Consider the following 16,918-nt stretch of genomic DNA (forward strand, 5'->3'; position numbering starts at 1 on the left):
TCAGTACACAATAAGTTTTAAAACATTCATATTCTGTTATATAAATTGAGAAGACAAAGATTTCTTCTTGCATGTATAAAACAACACTTTGAATTTTTGGATTCAGTAACAATTTATTATTATCTACACTGGGGTTGATTCTGGGAACTCCTAGATTATACCCTCTGGGGGTGGATTCTGGGAAAGGGAGAAAGTCCCCAGAATCTACCCGGGTATACTCTGAAGGGGGGTTGATTTTGGCAGCTTGCACTGGTTCCATCTCTGTTTGCTTACAGTGCCGATCGTGTACAGCAAAGCTTGTTTGTAGTGCACTTTGCCTACACTATGAAAAATGCACCCCTTACATTAACCGTGTACATGGTCAAAGTTTTTTGTATGTTATTATTACTTGACTCTCTGTTAAAAAACCTGTGAGTTGCTTTGAAACATGTTGTTGATCATATATTTCCTCTCAACACCCAGAAGGTAAAAGCAAAACTCTGTGTCTTTTCATAAGTTAATAATCCTTTGTAGAATTAAAAACTAGTTGTGTTTATAGTCAAGCTATTGTTATCTAAATCCCACGAGCAACCAGTGAGAAAGCCAATCATGGGAAAGATTGAACTAGAATAAGAGGAACTCCAAAATTGGTAAGAGAAAAAAATATTTATTAGATATTGTATTTTGATAAGTCATGAGTTTTGACAAAGAAATAAATATGTTCATAGTGTTATCTATGTTTAGGTAAGAGCACGAGCACCTTCTGTCCACGTCTCGGGCTCTAACTGACCATTTCAACGATTAGACACCATGCCCTGAGTGCTCTACCCCACCTAAACCATGTCCAACATTCATAGCACCTAAAATGCTTAAAAATCATTGTTTTGCGGAAAGTATTTTGAAATATATTCAGGAACTCTATGCTTACCAGTGAGAACACTGTGTGAGTCAGCCTGTGTGATGCACAAGAATATGGTCCCCGAGCCTTTCGCACGTGTACCTCACACTTTACCAACACAGGTTATGTAAAGCATGTTCGGGGACAAATATACCATACCATCAATCACCTAAACATTACTTGCCCATGTTCATGGGCCTTTTATGAGCAAACGTAGCCCTGATCAAGATAATAGTAATTTCTTTTCTTTCTATATGTTTCGTTGAACGAAAAGGTATCAAATCACTTACGCATATGTCAATCACTGGATTGTCTGGTTCAGACTCGATTATTTACCGACCGCTGTCATATAGCTGGAATATTGCTGAGTGCGGCGTTAAACAACAAACAAACTTACGCATAAATACTACAATACATAGAGTAATATATTGTGTAAAACTGCATTAAACACATATTTGGCAGTTGATAACCAGATAATTAATTTGTCTTTATGTAAGTAAATATTTAGTTGTTAATTTCGTGTATTTTCTCCCATGTCGCTGTGGCAGAAGACTACATTCGTTAGCCTTCTGTTTGCACTTCGCGGGTTTGAATCCAGATGGCCACACACGCTCTTCATGAAATTGTTCTAACATCAAGGTGAATGATAAGGTAAAAAGAAGTTCTGTCATTGCCAACTGGTGTTTAACTAACGATTAAGTTAGTTGGAGCATGGCATTACCAGGCAGGGATCAAACCAATTGTGGAGAAGATTAAAACAAACCAATTTTCAAATAAAGGACAATAAGATTAACTGACTTAACTAGATTAGTTACCGGTGCTCAACACCTGTAACAGAATATACAAGAAAACTTTTCATGCGCTGCATCATCACAGGCGGCAAACTCTTTGTTCATCAGGTTAAATTTACAATAAATTAATTTCCCCAAACTATTTAACAAGCTGTGAACTCCTGCTGTGAAGGTTGAAAGCCCAAGAGTAGCTGAATGAAATACAAATGCGGATTTATCTTGTTATCATGGTTATGACTAAGGAAAGAAAATTACATCATTAATTCAAATTTGAGTTTAAACAAATTACGATGAGACAAAAGTTATTCAGCATGTTGAGTATGGAGGGAATAGAATGAAATAAGCTTGCTCAGTACCTCCAAGGCGCCCGACCTCCACCTCGAAAGAACTACCGGGAACTTAGGAAGTGTCAAATATTTATTATCAATTTTTTATCATGTTAATATATATACAAAAAACTACAAGTATGACATTATTCCTTGTTTGTTGAGAATGGCATTGCTTGGAGGAGGTCATTATGGTATAGGGGTGACAGTTTTGCTATTGTGTGCCCTGAACAATGAAACTGTTTTGTAGGCAAAGTGCACTGTAGGCAAAGTGCAGTGTAGGCAAAAAGAGAAGTTACCGTTAAACACAACTCACTCACTCACTCACTCATTCACTCACTCACTCACTCACTCACTCACTCACTCACTCACTCACTCACTCACTCACTCACTCACTCAAGTTATTAGTTTTGGCGTATGTTTTAAAATCATTCACACTTAAGAAAGTGGTGAGGTATTTCCTGTGTTTAAATCTCAGAATTAAGTAGTTTCTTTTGACTGTACACCAGCAAATATGGGTCAGAGTAGGCAAAACAATAATCAAAATCGTTTTGTTTTTGTTTGTTGTTTTACGCCATACTTCACCATATTTGAGCTACATGGCAGCGGACAGAAAATAGTCTGAACAAACAGACCAGTGATTGATATTATGAGGCATTGGAGAACAATGACACACAATCAGTCAAGTCACCGAGCCTGATCACCGAATCCATTTAGTCAATTGGTACAACCAGCACAGGCTGCTTCTGACCTGCTCTAACCAGACACTCCTCGTGTTTTATAATCAGAATTCTTTTCAATTTTTAAAGATATTTAAGTACACATATTAAAGATAAAAATGTTGATTTAATGCTGGTACGTTACCTAAACCTGACAAGTTATTGATCTCATTTATCAGTCTTATCAGATTCTTGAAAATATAATTCTCCCCTCCAGAAGTTTGAACTGAGCTGAAATCATTTTCAAATTGCATTTGAAATTCCTGATAGACTTGATCATGTTGATATTGTTCATGTTTTCAGGTTTTATCAAGCTGGTATTTTATGAATGGTTCAACATCTAAAACTTAAGTTGCATATTGATGACATTTATCCTGACCAGCATCAATTATGGATACATTCCATGCATACAATTAATAAGCCGAGGAAGGATTACCGATTATTGATCGATGATGAAAATCAATCATATGTATATACCATGATATACGTTGAGATCAATACTGACCCTACATACCCCCGGCTGCTACTCTAGTTCAGCCTCAAACACAACATGGGAGATATCTGTTGTTTAAAACGTGGAATAAATACCAGTATCTCCCTAGTGGTGTGGTATGTGTGGTATTACAGCAGTGTGTACATGCACCCAGTATTGATTGGTGTGACTGCAGGGTCAATAGCACACTGTGTATACAGCCCATGACGCAGGGCCATCTGCAGCACACAACAGCTTCACACAATCACAGATGTAGGTAGGAATACCACTGTATTAATATATGTTACAGTGTTGGAATAGGAGTTTTATGTCAGAATTATATGTTAATGTTATTTATCAGAGGGTCCAAGAATGTAGAAACTTTAATGATTTCTTTTCATACAATCATTCTATTTTCATTGTGACATTTATTGGGCCTACCTTTAGAATACAGTACCACAAACTTTTCAAACATGTCACAACACCTTATGACATAATTTGTGGTATTTTGTTCCAGTCACTCTGGCGAAACAATGGCCTGTGACGTCAGGGGTCATTGAGTGTGCTTAAGCTCCTCCCAGTGATCTATCATCTCTACACGCAATGTCATTGAATAAGCCCAGCGATGTTGAGAGTTTCAAATATTTGTTTACTAAATATAGCCTGCGATGGCGCTTTTTATAGCAAACGCTAGTTTACGGAAGCACTTTTATTTTCAATATTTTTTTCGGAATTCAAGTGGCTAAATGATCATAAACTAATATACTTATATTATTTTTTTTATTCTTTAATTTTCATTATGCAGAGGGATGCAGTTCATTAGGTATATTGGAGCTGAACACATCAAAATGTCGCTGCAGTGTTAGGGTAGATTATCCCAAACTCTAACCTTAGCCCTTGGATCTCCTACACGCTACAAGTGAAAACTCCTCACTGTGATGGGTGGCCACAACCATGCTTGGAGTTAAACTCTCAACCAACGGACCGTTATGTTTACAAACAAGTGATGACTGTCGTGACGCTGAATACTCTTACCCCTGCTTAATTATTTTCTTTGTTCATCAATTTGAATTTCTATTTCATGTCAACTATCAGGTAATTGGTATAGTAAGAATGTAAGGGGGAAGTTAAGTGATTTTCCATTCGTCTGCAATCTTGAAGCAATATGATCAAATGAACAAAAAGTTAACAAATTCGTCTTGGAAATATGGTCAGTCGTAAACCTTTTCAAAATGAGCTACGATGGCATTTCCAAAGACATAAACGGAAGTATATACGTGACTAGATTTGGGGTTAGTAAAATTTCAAGATTCTTGTAATGGCTGCATCCACACTGGTTGCAACCATGTTAATGAGAGTGTAGCAAAGGTGTCATATGCTGGGAAGAAGCTGGGTTACACACAACCTAATGTTTTCCCATAGACTTCAATAGTAACATTATATTTTTTTTTTTAAATAATTAAGCATTCAACAGCTATTACCTGTACATGTGTGCACAGTTTTTGGCCTTAGAGCAGCAATAAAAACAAAAAAAATGGCTAGCTTAGCCAGCTCCTTTTCCGAGTACAGAAAAATATCTGTGGTCACATTCAGCATAAGTCATCATGTTGAAAAAGACATAATAGATAACGGTATAGAAAAACATGGTCAGTTTTAATAACTAGATGGATGTACATTTAAACATGTTAAAAGACATAAAAATCCTACACAATATCATCTAATCACAGCCTACAGATGTCTCTCGATCTGCACTGAAGGCACCCTACAAAAACTGCACTGTCACAACTGGTTCTGATTAAGTGTAGTAGAACCTGTACCGCCTGTTTACAAAGGGGCACAACTCTTGTAGCCCTTCTTGCATACCACTAATAATATAGTAACCTTTGTAACATGGTTCTTGCAAGTTTTATGAATGCTAGTTCGTCAATGTCAAACAAGCCAAATACTTTTTTTTCTGGATGCAACATATTGCTTTCTATACCCATTTGGAAATAGATGCAAATAATTCGACCTGCATGAGATGCACAGAGCATGACTGTGTCATTAAACCAAATTCAGCTGAAACATTTGGGAGCATGCACAATCAATATTTACTGTCCGTGTCTTGTCTTATCCATAGTTAGACAGTCAGAGAAAGCTTTACAGATCTTGTTTAGTGTGTCGTTGGTACAGCAGTCTTCCTTGGACCATCCCTAGTCCCCAGGACTCCCTAGACTGCCCCTGCTTGTGGAAGAGTAGGAAAAACATCATTGATCTTGACATAGTTGGGTCAAGTTACATTCACCGGCAGGTGGCAAGGGAATGCTGGAATCAGTGGGGAGTTGATCTGTTCATCATCCGATAATAAACCCACACATTCTATACGACTCAAAGAAATTAGAGAACTGCCAATTCTTTCATGATACTAAAGCTAATTATGACAGATTAGCTACAGTAATTTGAAGGAATCGGGTTGTCTTTAACTTAATTTTAGAAGTATATGTGTTTGGGTTTCAGACACAGGGTAGATACACTCACACAGGGTAGATACTCTCACACAGGGTAGATACACTCATGCAGGGTAGGTACACTCACGCAGGGTAGATACTCTCACACAGGGTAGATACACTCATGTAGGGTAGATACACTCATGTAGGGGAGATACACTCACACAGGGTAGATACACTCATACAGGGTAGATACACTCACACAGGGTAGATACATTCACACAGGGTAGATGCACTCATACAGGGTAGATACACTTACACAGGGTAGATACACAGGGTAGATACACTCACACAGGGTAGGTACACTCATGCAGGGTAGGTACATTCACACAGGGTAGATACACTCACACGGGGTAGATACACTCACACAGTGTAGATACACTCACGCAGGGTAGATACTCTCACACAGGGTAGATACACTCATGTAGGGTAGATACACTCATGTAGGGGAGATACACTCACACAGGGTAGATACACTCATACAGGGTAGATACACTCACACAGGGTAGATACATTCACACAGGGTAGATGCACTCATACAGGGTAGATACACTTACACAGGGTAGATACACAGGGTAGATACACTCACACAGGGTAGGTACACTCATGCAGGGTAGGTACATTCACACAGGGTAGATACACTCACACGGGGTAGATACACTCACACAGTGTAGATACACTCACGCAGGGTAGATACACTCACACAGGGTAGATACACTCACACTGGATAGATACACTCACACAGGGTAGGTACACTCATGCAGGGTAGGTACACTCACACAGGGTAGATACACTCACACAGGGTAGATACACTCACACAGGGTAGATATACTCACACAGAGTAGATACACTCACACAGGGTAGATACACTCAAACAGGGTAGATACACTCACAGGGTAGATACACTCACATGGGGTAGATACTCTCACACAGGGTAGATACACTCACACAGGGTAGATACACTCACACAGGGTAGATACATGCACGCAGGGTAGATACACTCACGCAGGGTAGATACACTCACACAGGGTAGATACACTCACACGGTAGATACACTTACACTGGGTAGGTACACTCACACAGGGTAGATACACTCACACAGGGTAGATACACTCACACAGGGTAGATACATTCACACAGGGTAGATGCACTCACACAGGGTAGATACACTCATACAGGGTAGACACACAGGGTAGATACACTCACACAGGGCAGATACATTCATACAGGGTAGATACACTCACACAGGGTAGATACATTCATACAGGGTAGATACACTCACACAGGGTAGATACATTCACACAGGGTAGATGCACTCATACAGGGTAGATACACTCACACAGGGTAGACACACAGGGTAGATACACTCACACAGGGTAGATACACTCACAGGATTGATACACTCAAACAGGGTAGATACACTCACACAGGGTAGATACACTCATACGGGGTAGATACACTCACACAGGGTAGATACATTCACACAGGGTAGATGCACCCATACAGGGTAGATACACTCACACAGGGTAGACACACAGGGTAGATACACTCACACAGGGTAGATACACTCACAGGATTGATACACTCAAACAGGGTAGATACACTCACACAGGGTAGATACACTCATACGGGGTAGATACACTCACACAGGGTAGATACACTCACACAGGGTAGACACACAGGGTAGATACACTCACACAGGGTAGATACACTCACACAGGGTAGATACATTCATACAGGGTAGATACACTCACACAGGGTAGATACATTCACACAGGGTAGATGCACTCATACAGGGTAGATACACTCACACAGGGTAGATACACTCACACAGGGTAGATACACTCACAGGATTGATACACTCAAACAGGGTAGATACACTCACACAGGGTAGATACACTCATACGGGGTAGATACACTCACACAGGGTAGATACACTCACACAGGGTAGATGCACTCGTACAGGGTAGATACACTCACACAGGGTAGACACACAGGGTAGATACACTCACACAGGGTAGATACACTCACAGGATTGATACACTCAAACAGGGTAGATACACTCATACGGGGTAGATACACTCACACAGGGTAGATACACTCACACAGGGTAGATGCACTCATACAGGGTAGATACACTCACACAGGGTAGACACACAGGGTAGATACACTCACACAGGGTAGATACACTCACAGGATTGATACACTCAAACAGGGTAGATACACTCATACGGGGTAGATACACTCACACAGGGTAGATACACTCATACGGGGTCGAGCAACTTTCACAGCTCACATGAAGCCAAAACTGTCAATTTTGTTGTCAGTAGTATCATCATGATCATTTCAAAAGGTATGTTTCTGTGCCGAATAGCTGCAAGGATGCTGATTGGGTAGGTTTGCTTGTACAACAGACACTTAACGTGACATGGGGCAGTGGTTTAAAGGGGCAGCGTGGTTAATTCCAGACTCATATTCTCACCATGTGACCCTGCTGTTTGATGTAGCCATAATGACCCAACACACTACCTGGCATACAGACCTGGTGTATTATTGTTCCAAGATGGTGCTGATGTGACCCGGCAGGGTGCTGTAATGCTATGCACCTGGGCTGGAGGCTGGGAGAGTTATCACACTTGTTTGTCGTTGTCGGCCTTTGTTTGGTCATTGGGCCGGAGGCCAGCAGCCTTCATGTCGTGGGACATCACAAACACTGGCTGAGTTGCGACAAGAACTGGTAATTGTTGAAAGTTTTCACACATACTCTCCTACACTTTGTGAGCTAAAGCTGTTGCTCGTATGCTGTTTCATCCTGCTTGTTCACAGACATGTGCAGGGAGTGTCAATTGTGACACAAATAGCTTGAAGCTTGAACTGAGGAATATTTAGTTTCACATTCAAATCAAGTACTTTGATGTTCTTCTGTACTGTGGGATTCCAGGTTAAAATACGTCCCCAGTAACCTATGCTTGTCTCTCCATGGGGATTCTGTGATAGAATACGTCTCCAGTAACCTATGCTTGTTTCTCCATGGGGATTCTGTGATAGAATACGTCCCCAGTAACCTATGTTTGTCTCTCCATGGGGATTCTGTGATAGAATACGTCTCCAGTAACCTATGCTTGTCTCTGTGGGGATTCTGTGATAGAATACGTCCCCAGTAACCTATGCTTGTGTCTCCATGGGGATTCCGTGATAGAATACGTCTCCAGTAACCTATGCTTGTTTCTCCATGGGGATTCAGTGATAGAATACGTCCCCAGTAACCTATGCTTGTCTCTCCATGGGGATTCTGTGATAGAATACGTCCCCAGTAACCTATGCTTTTCGCCATGGGGATTCTGTGATAGAATACGTCCCCAGTAACCTATGCTTGTCTCTCCATGGGGATTCCGTGATAGAATACGTCCCCAGTAACCTATGCTTGTCTCTCCATGAGGATTCCGTGATAGAATACGTCCCCAGTAACCTATGCTTTTCGCTGTGGGGATTCTGTGATAGAATACGTCCCCAGTAACCTATGTTTTTCTCTCCATGGGCATTCTGTGATAGAATACGTCCCCAGTAACCTATGCTTGACTCTCCATGGGGATTCCGTGATAGAATACGTCCCCAGTAACCTATGCTTGTCTCTCCATGGGGATTTCGTGATAGAATACGTCCCCAGTAACCTATGCTTGTCTCTCCATGGGGATTCTGTGATAGAATACGTCCCCAGTAACCTATGCTTTTCGCTGTGGGGATTCCGTGATAGAATACGACCCCAATAACCTATGCTTGTCTCTCCGTGGGGCTTCCATGATAGAATATGTCCCTAGAAACCTATGCTTGTCCCTCTGGAATATTGCTGACTGTAAACAGGGCATGTGAGGATGTGTTCAATAATTAGTAGGACATGTTTACCAGGTTTTGTTCTACTTCTGTCATGTTTGTTGACTATCTGGATTTTAATTTTCTCTCCAAATATGAAAATACCGCTTTTACCATGTTGAGGCCAACAGGGTTCTTTTTTCATTTTTTTCAATCACAACCACCACCTTTTTTAAGTTGAGGTTTACTGACTCCCAAGACCATATCAGCTTCCTTTAAAGCCTTCCTCACAACAGTGTACAACATTCTTGAAAAGGTAATATATGGGCAAGTCTATGAGTGAGTGAGTGAGTTGGGTTTAACGCCGCTTTTAACAGTATTCCAGTAATATCGCGGCGTGTCAGCTTAATGTGGGAGAAAAGCCAGAAGTGATGCAGGTTTAAGACGTTTACCACTTCGGTGAATCCCACGAGCACGGGTATGGTGCTGACAAACCTAGAAGCATAATTGGGGCGAACCGGATTCGAACCCACAATCATAGGTTTCTGGCGTGCCCTAGGGACGCAACTCTGAACAGCGAATCGCGGCGCCTTAGACGACTGGGCCACCTGTGCCCCCGGCAAGTCTATGAACCCATGTTTAACATGTAAACATGTTACAGAACAAGTAAACATGGTAAAGGCAACAAGCAACTTTGCAGATTTTAATACTTTAGGCATACTTAAAAACAAATGTATGACCAAGATTAAATTTGAAAATCAGAAATAGTGTAAAAATACGACACATGAAATTTTCCCCCAAATAAACAATTTCCTCCACTTAGCATGGTTAGGGGATTCCCCTTCCTGGAGGTTAAAACAGGTTCCTGATGCTTGACGCCCTGCACAGTTTCAACGATCAGAGCAGCACCCAGTCAGCACCCAGGCGGTCTGTAAATAATCGAGTCTGAACCAGACAATCCAGGATTGATATCATAAGCATCAATCTACGCAATTGAGATACGATGACATGCATCAACCAAGTCAGCGAGCCCGACCACCCAATCCCATTAGTCGCCTCTTCCGACAAGCATAGTCACCTTTTACGGCAAGCATGGGTTGCTGAAGACCAATTTTAACCCGGATCTTCATGGGTCAATAAATGTATGTAGTGTTAATATATATTAACACTACATACATTTATCAGTCAATGATACATACATTTATTATTACAAGGTCCAATCATCAAGTTAGATACTGATAAATTGTAATAATTGTCCAGTGATGACTGATTATGTACAGGAAAACTATGTGAACCCTAGTTCGTATATATATTTGTGTATTTGCGTGTGTGTGTGTGTAAATATATATAATTGTTTAAACTATCTTGTTTCCCAGTGTTGTGATCAGCATGATTAAAGACCATCCTTATTAGCTGACATAGTTCTGACTCTCCCTGATACATGTAAATGGAATTGATTGTTCCAGATAAATCCTGTATCCAACTCACTGGTGAACACAGCACTAGATTTTCCTTGATTGATTTTTGTCGGTATTTGTCGTTGTTGGTTCACAATAAGGATGGGTGTGGTCGTAACAATCCTCCACAGATATAGGTCCAGTGTCTCAGGCCTGCCTCAGTTATGTGGGACTGGCAGTCAGTCCAGTGGGTTAGACTGGCTTCAGGTCCATCAAGGATCCTCAGTGTGTGATACAAGCATCTTTCAACCAAACTGGCAAGTCCGACAGTTCCATACAACTCACACATGCCTTTGGCACTGTGATACAGTGGGGCACCAACAGACTTGAACGTGTTTTACATGATACAAGTGAGCAGTCTGACTTCACCATGTGATCTATGGATAGATGTTGGCACCATCAGACATGAACGTGTTTTACATGATACAAGTGAGCAGTCTGACTTCACCATGTGATCTATGGATAGATGTTGGCACCATCAGACATGAACGTGTTTTACATGATACAAGTGAGCAGTCTGACTTCACCATGTGATCTATGGATAGATGTTGGCACCATCAGACATGAACGTGTTTTACATGATACAAGTGAGCAGTCTGACTTCACCATGTGATCTATGGATAGATGTTGGCACCATCAGACATGAACTTGTTGAATGACTGTACACAGTAACCTAACACCATGGTAGCAGATAGACCTGACACAAATGGTACTTCCAGACTGTTCTTGTGATAAACACTGATGTTGACCTGTGATATATGAATATATGCTGACAAGTCGGTTCTTCCAAGTGATGCTAAAATGCTCATCTTTTCATGGTTGATAATATCATGAACCCCCAGACTTCATGCCATGATATGACCTGACTGTGACAGACATTCACACTGCTGCCTTCATGTCAGAGGAAACATATTGTGCCAGATGAAATCAGTAGCCGTGTGATACGAGACTTATACTGACCCCTGTGGTCATCTGTCATGGACTTATACTGACCCCTGTGGTCATCTGTCATGGACTTATACTGACCCCTGTGGTCATCTGTCATGGACTTATACTGACCCTTGTGGTCATCTGTCACGGACTCATACTGACCCCTGTGGTCAACTGTCACGGTGTCCTCCGGTTGGTCCAGGGACAGCCTCGCTATGTGAAGATGTTGGGATGTACAACTTATTGCAACATGTGTTACCATGGTTACAACTGTCTCATGGAATTAAATTTTGGATTTTGTGGAAATCCAATAATTTTTAATCAAGTGTTTGATCAAGATTCTTATGTGTTTCCAATGTGCAACTGAAAGTCTCTAGCTGCTTATGATTATATCCAGTTTTGATGCTGAGAAATGTGCTAACATCAACTGTTACATTATCACAAACATTGTGTTAGAGAAATACAAAACAAGGCCAACACTGTAATACTAACAAGCTGGTGAGGGCAGTCCGTTATTTCTTTGTACTGGGAAGTTGATGGCTCTGTGGCCTGAAGGTGCCCATGCAGCAAGTTGGCAGTGTGGAACTGTGGCACTTAGCACATGGATTGCCGTATTCCCCGGAAGTGGTATAACCATGATAACAGCCAGAGTGATGTGAACACAGCGTGTGAGAGGATATGGCAGTTGGCTTTGAACTCTTCCATATGGTTACATAAAAAACATTCAGTGTTAATATTTAAGTGACTGTGTGTACTTTTCGTATGATGCAATGCATGGTGTCTACCTGACTGTCCAGGAGTAGCCTCATGTCACTGTGTACAATGTATGTTTATATACATGTTAGACGACCTAAACAAAGGTGTTATGTCATTATGGGATGTCGTGGAGACACCCTTACCACATTACTGAACAGGGCTGATTTTAAACCAAACTCACTCTCTCACTCAATTGAGGAACAGTGGTCGTGTGGATTGTGTTCTAAGTGATGTTGAACACAACTCACCAACTTGAGGATTAGTGGTCATTGACAGTAAACATTTTAAACATATTCATTGACAATATGCATGATAAGTCTCTATGACAGTGTCGGTGATGGGTATTTGACTGTGAGCTTTGCTGCATCTTTGAAACATCCTTTGACAGTGTCATTGATTGGTATTTGACTGTGAGCTTTGCTGCATCTTTGAAACATCCTTTGACAGTGTTGGTCATGGGTATTTGACTGTGAGCCCTGCTGCATCTTTGATACCGATCCTTTGAAAGTGTCAGTGATGGGTATTTAACTGTGAGCTTTGCTGCATCTTTGAAACATCCTTTGACAGTGTCTGTTATTGGTATTCGACTGTGAGCTTTGCTGCATCTTTGAAACATCCTTTGACAGTGTCAGTGATGGGTATTTGACTTTGAGCTTTGCTGAATCTTTGAAACATCCTTTGACAGTGTCATTGATAGGTAATTGACTGTGAGCTTTGCTGCATCTTTGAAACATCCTTTGACAGTGTCGGTGATGGGTATTTGACTGTGAGCTTTGCTGCATCTTTGAAACATCCTTTGACAGTGTCGGTGATGGGTATTTGACTTTGAGCTGTGCGGCGTCTTGGACAAGTTTTAGAACAAACCTCTAAGTTAAGAATAAGTGACCTTGTTCAAGTTGTGACCATGCACTGCACCGATGTTACTCTTCCAGATGCGATGTGTGAACTGCAGGCCACCTTGGAGTTCTCGGTGGAGCTCAACAAGTTCTACAATGTAGATCTCTTCCAGCGGGGGTGAGTACCACCTTTTATTCAAAGTTGTATATAATGTTTTTTACCCTGGAACAGGTCCCCTGTGGTATATCACGCGTATAGCCTCACTGGTAATTGAGCATGTTGGCATTTTGTTTGGAATCATGACCATATTTGGCTGATGGAATCATGACCATATTTGGCTGATGGAATCATGACCATATTTGGCTGATGGAATCATGACCATATTTGGCTGAAGGAATCATTACCATATTTGGTTGACGGAATCATGACCATATTTGGCTAATGGAATCATGACCATATTTGGCTGATGGCTAATGGAATTATGACCATATTTGGCTAATGGAATCATGACCATATTTGGCTAATGGAATCATTACCATATCTTAGAACGTCAGTCAGGGTTGTATTCTGTATGGACTGGCAACTCTAAAAAATATGAGTCCCCACACACTTTTGTCAGTCCCAACTTTTAACAAATAAATAAATGTCACTGTTTTTTTTAATATTTCGAGGCTAAATCTCTTCAAATATGTATTTAACCTCAAAGCAAAAAATAGACAAGATGGTAACAGACATGCTTATGTTTGAAAAATATACAATTAGGATAACCGCCGATGATTTCTTAGGCACTTTATTTGCCTGTCCACAGCATCTTCCCGAGGCAAGAGAGTTAACGGACGATAAAAGTCCAGTTTCCACCCTTGCCGAACTAGGCTGGTATTATGGAGTTACATTGTGGCTGGACTAACGAGTTTATGCATAGTCCAATCAAAATCTCGCACCGAAATCGAAATCCGGTTCGTAAACTGTCATGCAGATTTCGATCGATTGCAAGATTTGCAAAGCATGTGCACCGCCAACTCGTTGTCAACAGATATTTTCCAAATCTTTTCATGTTTTTAATCAAGGTGCTCACGTGATTTGATGCATTTCACGATGTAAGACCCGTTTTATCCCAATATAGATCTTGATTATCGATCAGATCGTCCTGATTGGGCGCCACCATTTTGTGTGAAGCAAACGCAAGTGATACGAGAGGTGGAATCTGATTGGTCCATAGGAGAAGCTTAGAAGGGACATAACTGGTAATAGCCACTGGTGGCGCTACGATCGAGCCCAGTAATTCCAGCCTGGTTCGGCAAGGGTGGAAACTGGACTTTCATAGTCAGTTATCTCCCTTGCCTCGAGAATATGGTCCACAGGGACTGGCTGTGACATGAATTACCGGACCAAGCCTACCAGTAAAAAACTTCTAATTTCTGGTAAACGGGAACACTGATGAAGTAGTCTTTAACTCAACTCACTCACTTAGCTCACAATCACTCTCAGCTGTATCTCTTGTGACAAAACTTAAACCAGGTATGTTTATCACTCCTGGTCCTGCCATTTGGATTCAGTTAAGGGCATGTTGCCCAGGACTTGTGTGAAGTTTTGCCTTGTCTTGTCTGAGCTACTTGCCCCGGGGGATCCAGATCTCCAGGAACCTAGGCCTGTCATAAGCAATGCACTGTGGGGTGGCCTACTGGTTAAAGCATTCACTCACAACGCCGAAGGCATGGGTTCAAATCTACATATGTGAAGGCCATTTCTGCTGTCCCTACCTTGATATGGCTGTAATATTGTTGCATGTAACCCAACACACTCACTCATTCACTCACTTACATATGTAGTGGCATGTCATGAGGCTGATGTGTAGTGGCATGTCATGAGGCTGATGTGTAGTGGCATGTCATGAGGCCCATGTGTAGTGGCATGTCATGAGGCCCATGTGTAGTGGCATGTCATGAGGCCCATGTGTAGTGGCATGTCATGAGGCTCATGTGTGGTGTCATGTCATGAGGCCCATGTGAAGTGTCATGTCACGAGGCTCATGTGTAGTGTCATGTCACGAGGCTCATGTGTAGTGTCATGTCATGAGGCTGGTGTGTAGTGTCATGTCATGAGGCTCATGTGTGTTGTGGCATGTCATAAGGCTGATGTGTAGTGGCATGTCATGAGGCTGATGTGTAGTGTCATGTCATGAGGCCCATGTGTAGTGGCATGTCATGAGGCTCATGTGTAGTGTCATGTCATGAGGCTGGTGTGTAGTGGCATGTCATGAGGCCCATGTGTAGTGTCATGTCATGAGGCTGGTGTGTAGTGTCATGTCAGGAGGCTCATGTGTAGTGTTATGTCATGAGGCTCATGTGTAGTGTCATGTCATGAGGCTCATGTGTGGTGGCATGTCATAAGGCTGATGTGTAGTGGCATGTCATGAGGCTCATGTGTAGTGTCATGTCATGAGGCCCATGTGTAGTGTCATGTCATGAGGCTGGTGTGTAGTGGCATGTCATGAGGCTGGTGTGTAGTGGCATGTCATGAGGCCCATGTGTAGTGTCATGTCATGAGGCTGGCGTGTAGTGGCATGTCATGAGGCTCATGTGTAGTGTCATGTCATGAGGCTTGTGTGTAGTGGCATGTTTTGAGGCCAATGTGTAGTGGCATATCATGAGGCCCATGTGTAGTGGCATATCATGAGGCTCATGTGTAGTGGCATATCATGAGGCCCATGTGTAGTGGCATATCATGAGGCTCATGTGTAGTGGCATATCATGAGGCCCATGTGTAGTGTCATGTCATGAGGCTGGCGTGTAGTGGCATGTCATGAGGCTCATGTGTAGTGTCATGTCATGAGGCTGGTGTGTAGTGGCATGTTTTGAGGCCAATGTGTAGTGGCATATCATGAGGCCCATGTGTAGTGGCATATCATGAGGCTCATGTGTAGTGGCATATCATGAGGCCCATGTGTAGTGGCATATCATGAGGCTCATGTAATGACGTGACAGTGTTAAAATTCTACCATGCATTTTGAAAATTCTCAATTCTGTTTGGCAGCTTCCTTCCAAATTCTAGTTAGCACAGTTGAACTACAGGTAATCCATTTCTAAATTGAATACACAGTATGGTTATTATCCCCCGCCGTGCGAAAGCGCGAAGCGGGGGATATAGTATTCACGACCGTCCGTACGTACGTCCGTACGTCCGTACGTCCGTACGTCCCACCTGTTTGTTGCCGCGATATCTCAAGAACTAAACACTGGATTGTCTTCATATTTGGAACTATGGTGTATATACAGACTCCGCAGACACCAGTCGGTTTTGGTGACCTTGATCCCATTTTCAAGGTCACAGCAGGCAAATCTGCTTTTGGAGTTAGAAAACGGTGTTGCCGCGATATCACAAGAACTAATCGCTGGATTGTCTTCATATTTGGAACTATAGTGTATATACAGACACCGCATACACCTGTCAGATTTGG

At 41.9% G+C, this 16,918-nt stretch overlaps 1 protein-coding gene across 4 annotated transcripts in view; it reads left to right on the forward strand.

Moving 5' to 3' along the window:
- Positions 1-16,918, forward strand: part of LOC124120485 (protein FAM135A-like) — a 73,683-nt gene that overhangs the window by 12,768 nt on the left and 43,997 nt on the right. For all 4 annotated transcript variants that reach the window (XM_048400136.1, XM_048400137.1, XM_048400138.1 and 1 more), the window contains exon 2: positions 13,557-13,638. In XM_048400136.1, coding sequence (XP_048256093.1) covers positions 13,562-13,638 — 77 coding nt within the window. In that variant the 5' untranslated portion in view covers positions 13,557-13,561. The remainder of the gene's footprint in view (positions 1-13,556; positions 13,639-16,918) is intronic.

The sequence above is a fragment of the Haliotis rufescens genome, unplaced genomic scaffold (genome assembly GCF_023055435.1).
Source record: "Haliotis rufescens isolate VD_foot unplaced genomic scaffold, xgHalRufe1.0.p SCAF_2, whole genome shotgun sequence".
Taxonomy (NCBI): domain Eukaryota; kingdom Metazoa; phylum Mollusca; class Gastropoda; order Lepetellida; family Haliotidae; genus Haliotis; species Haliotis rufescens.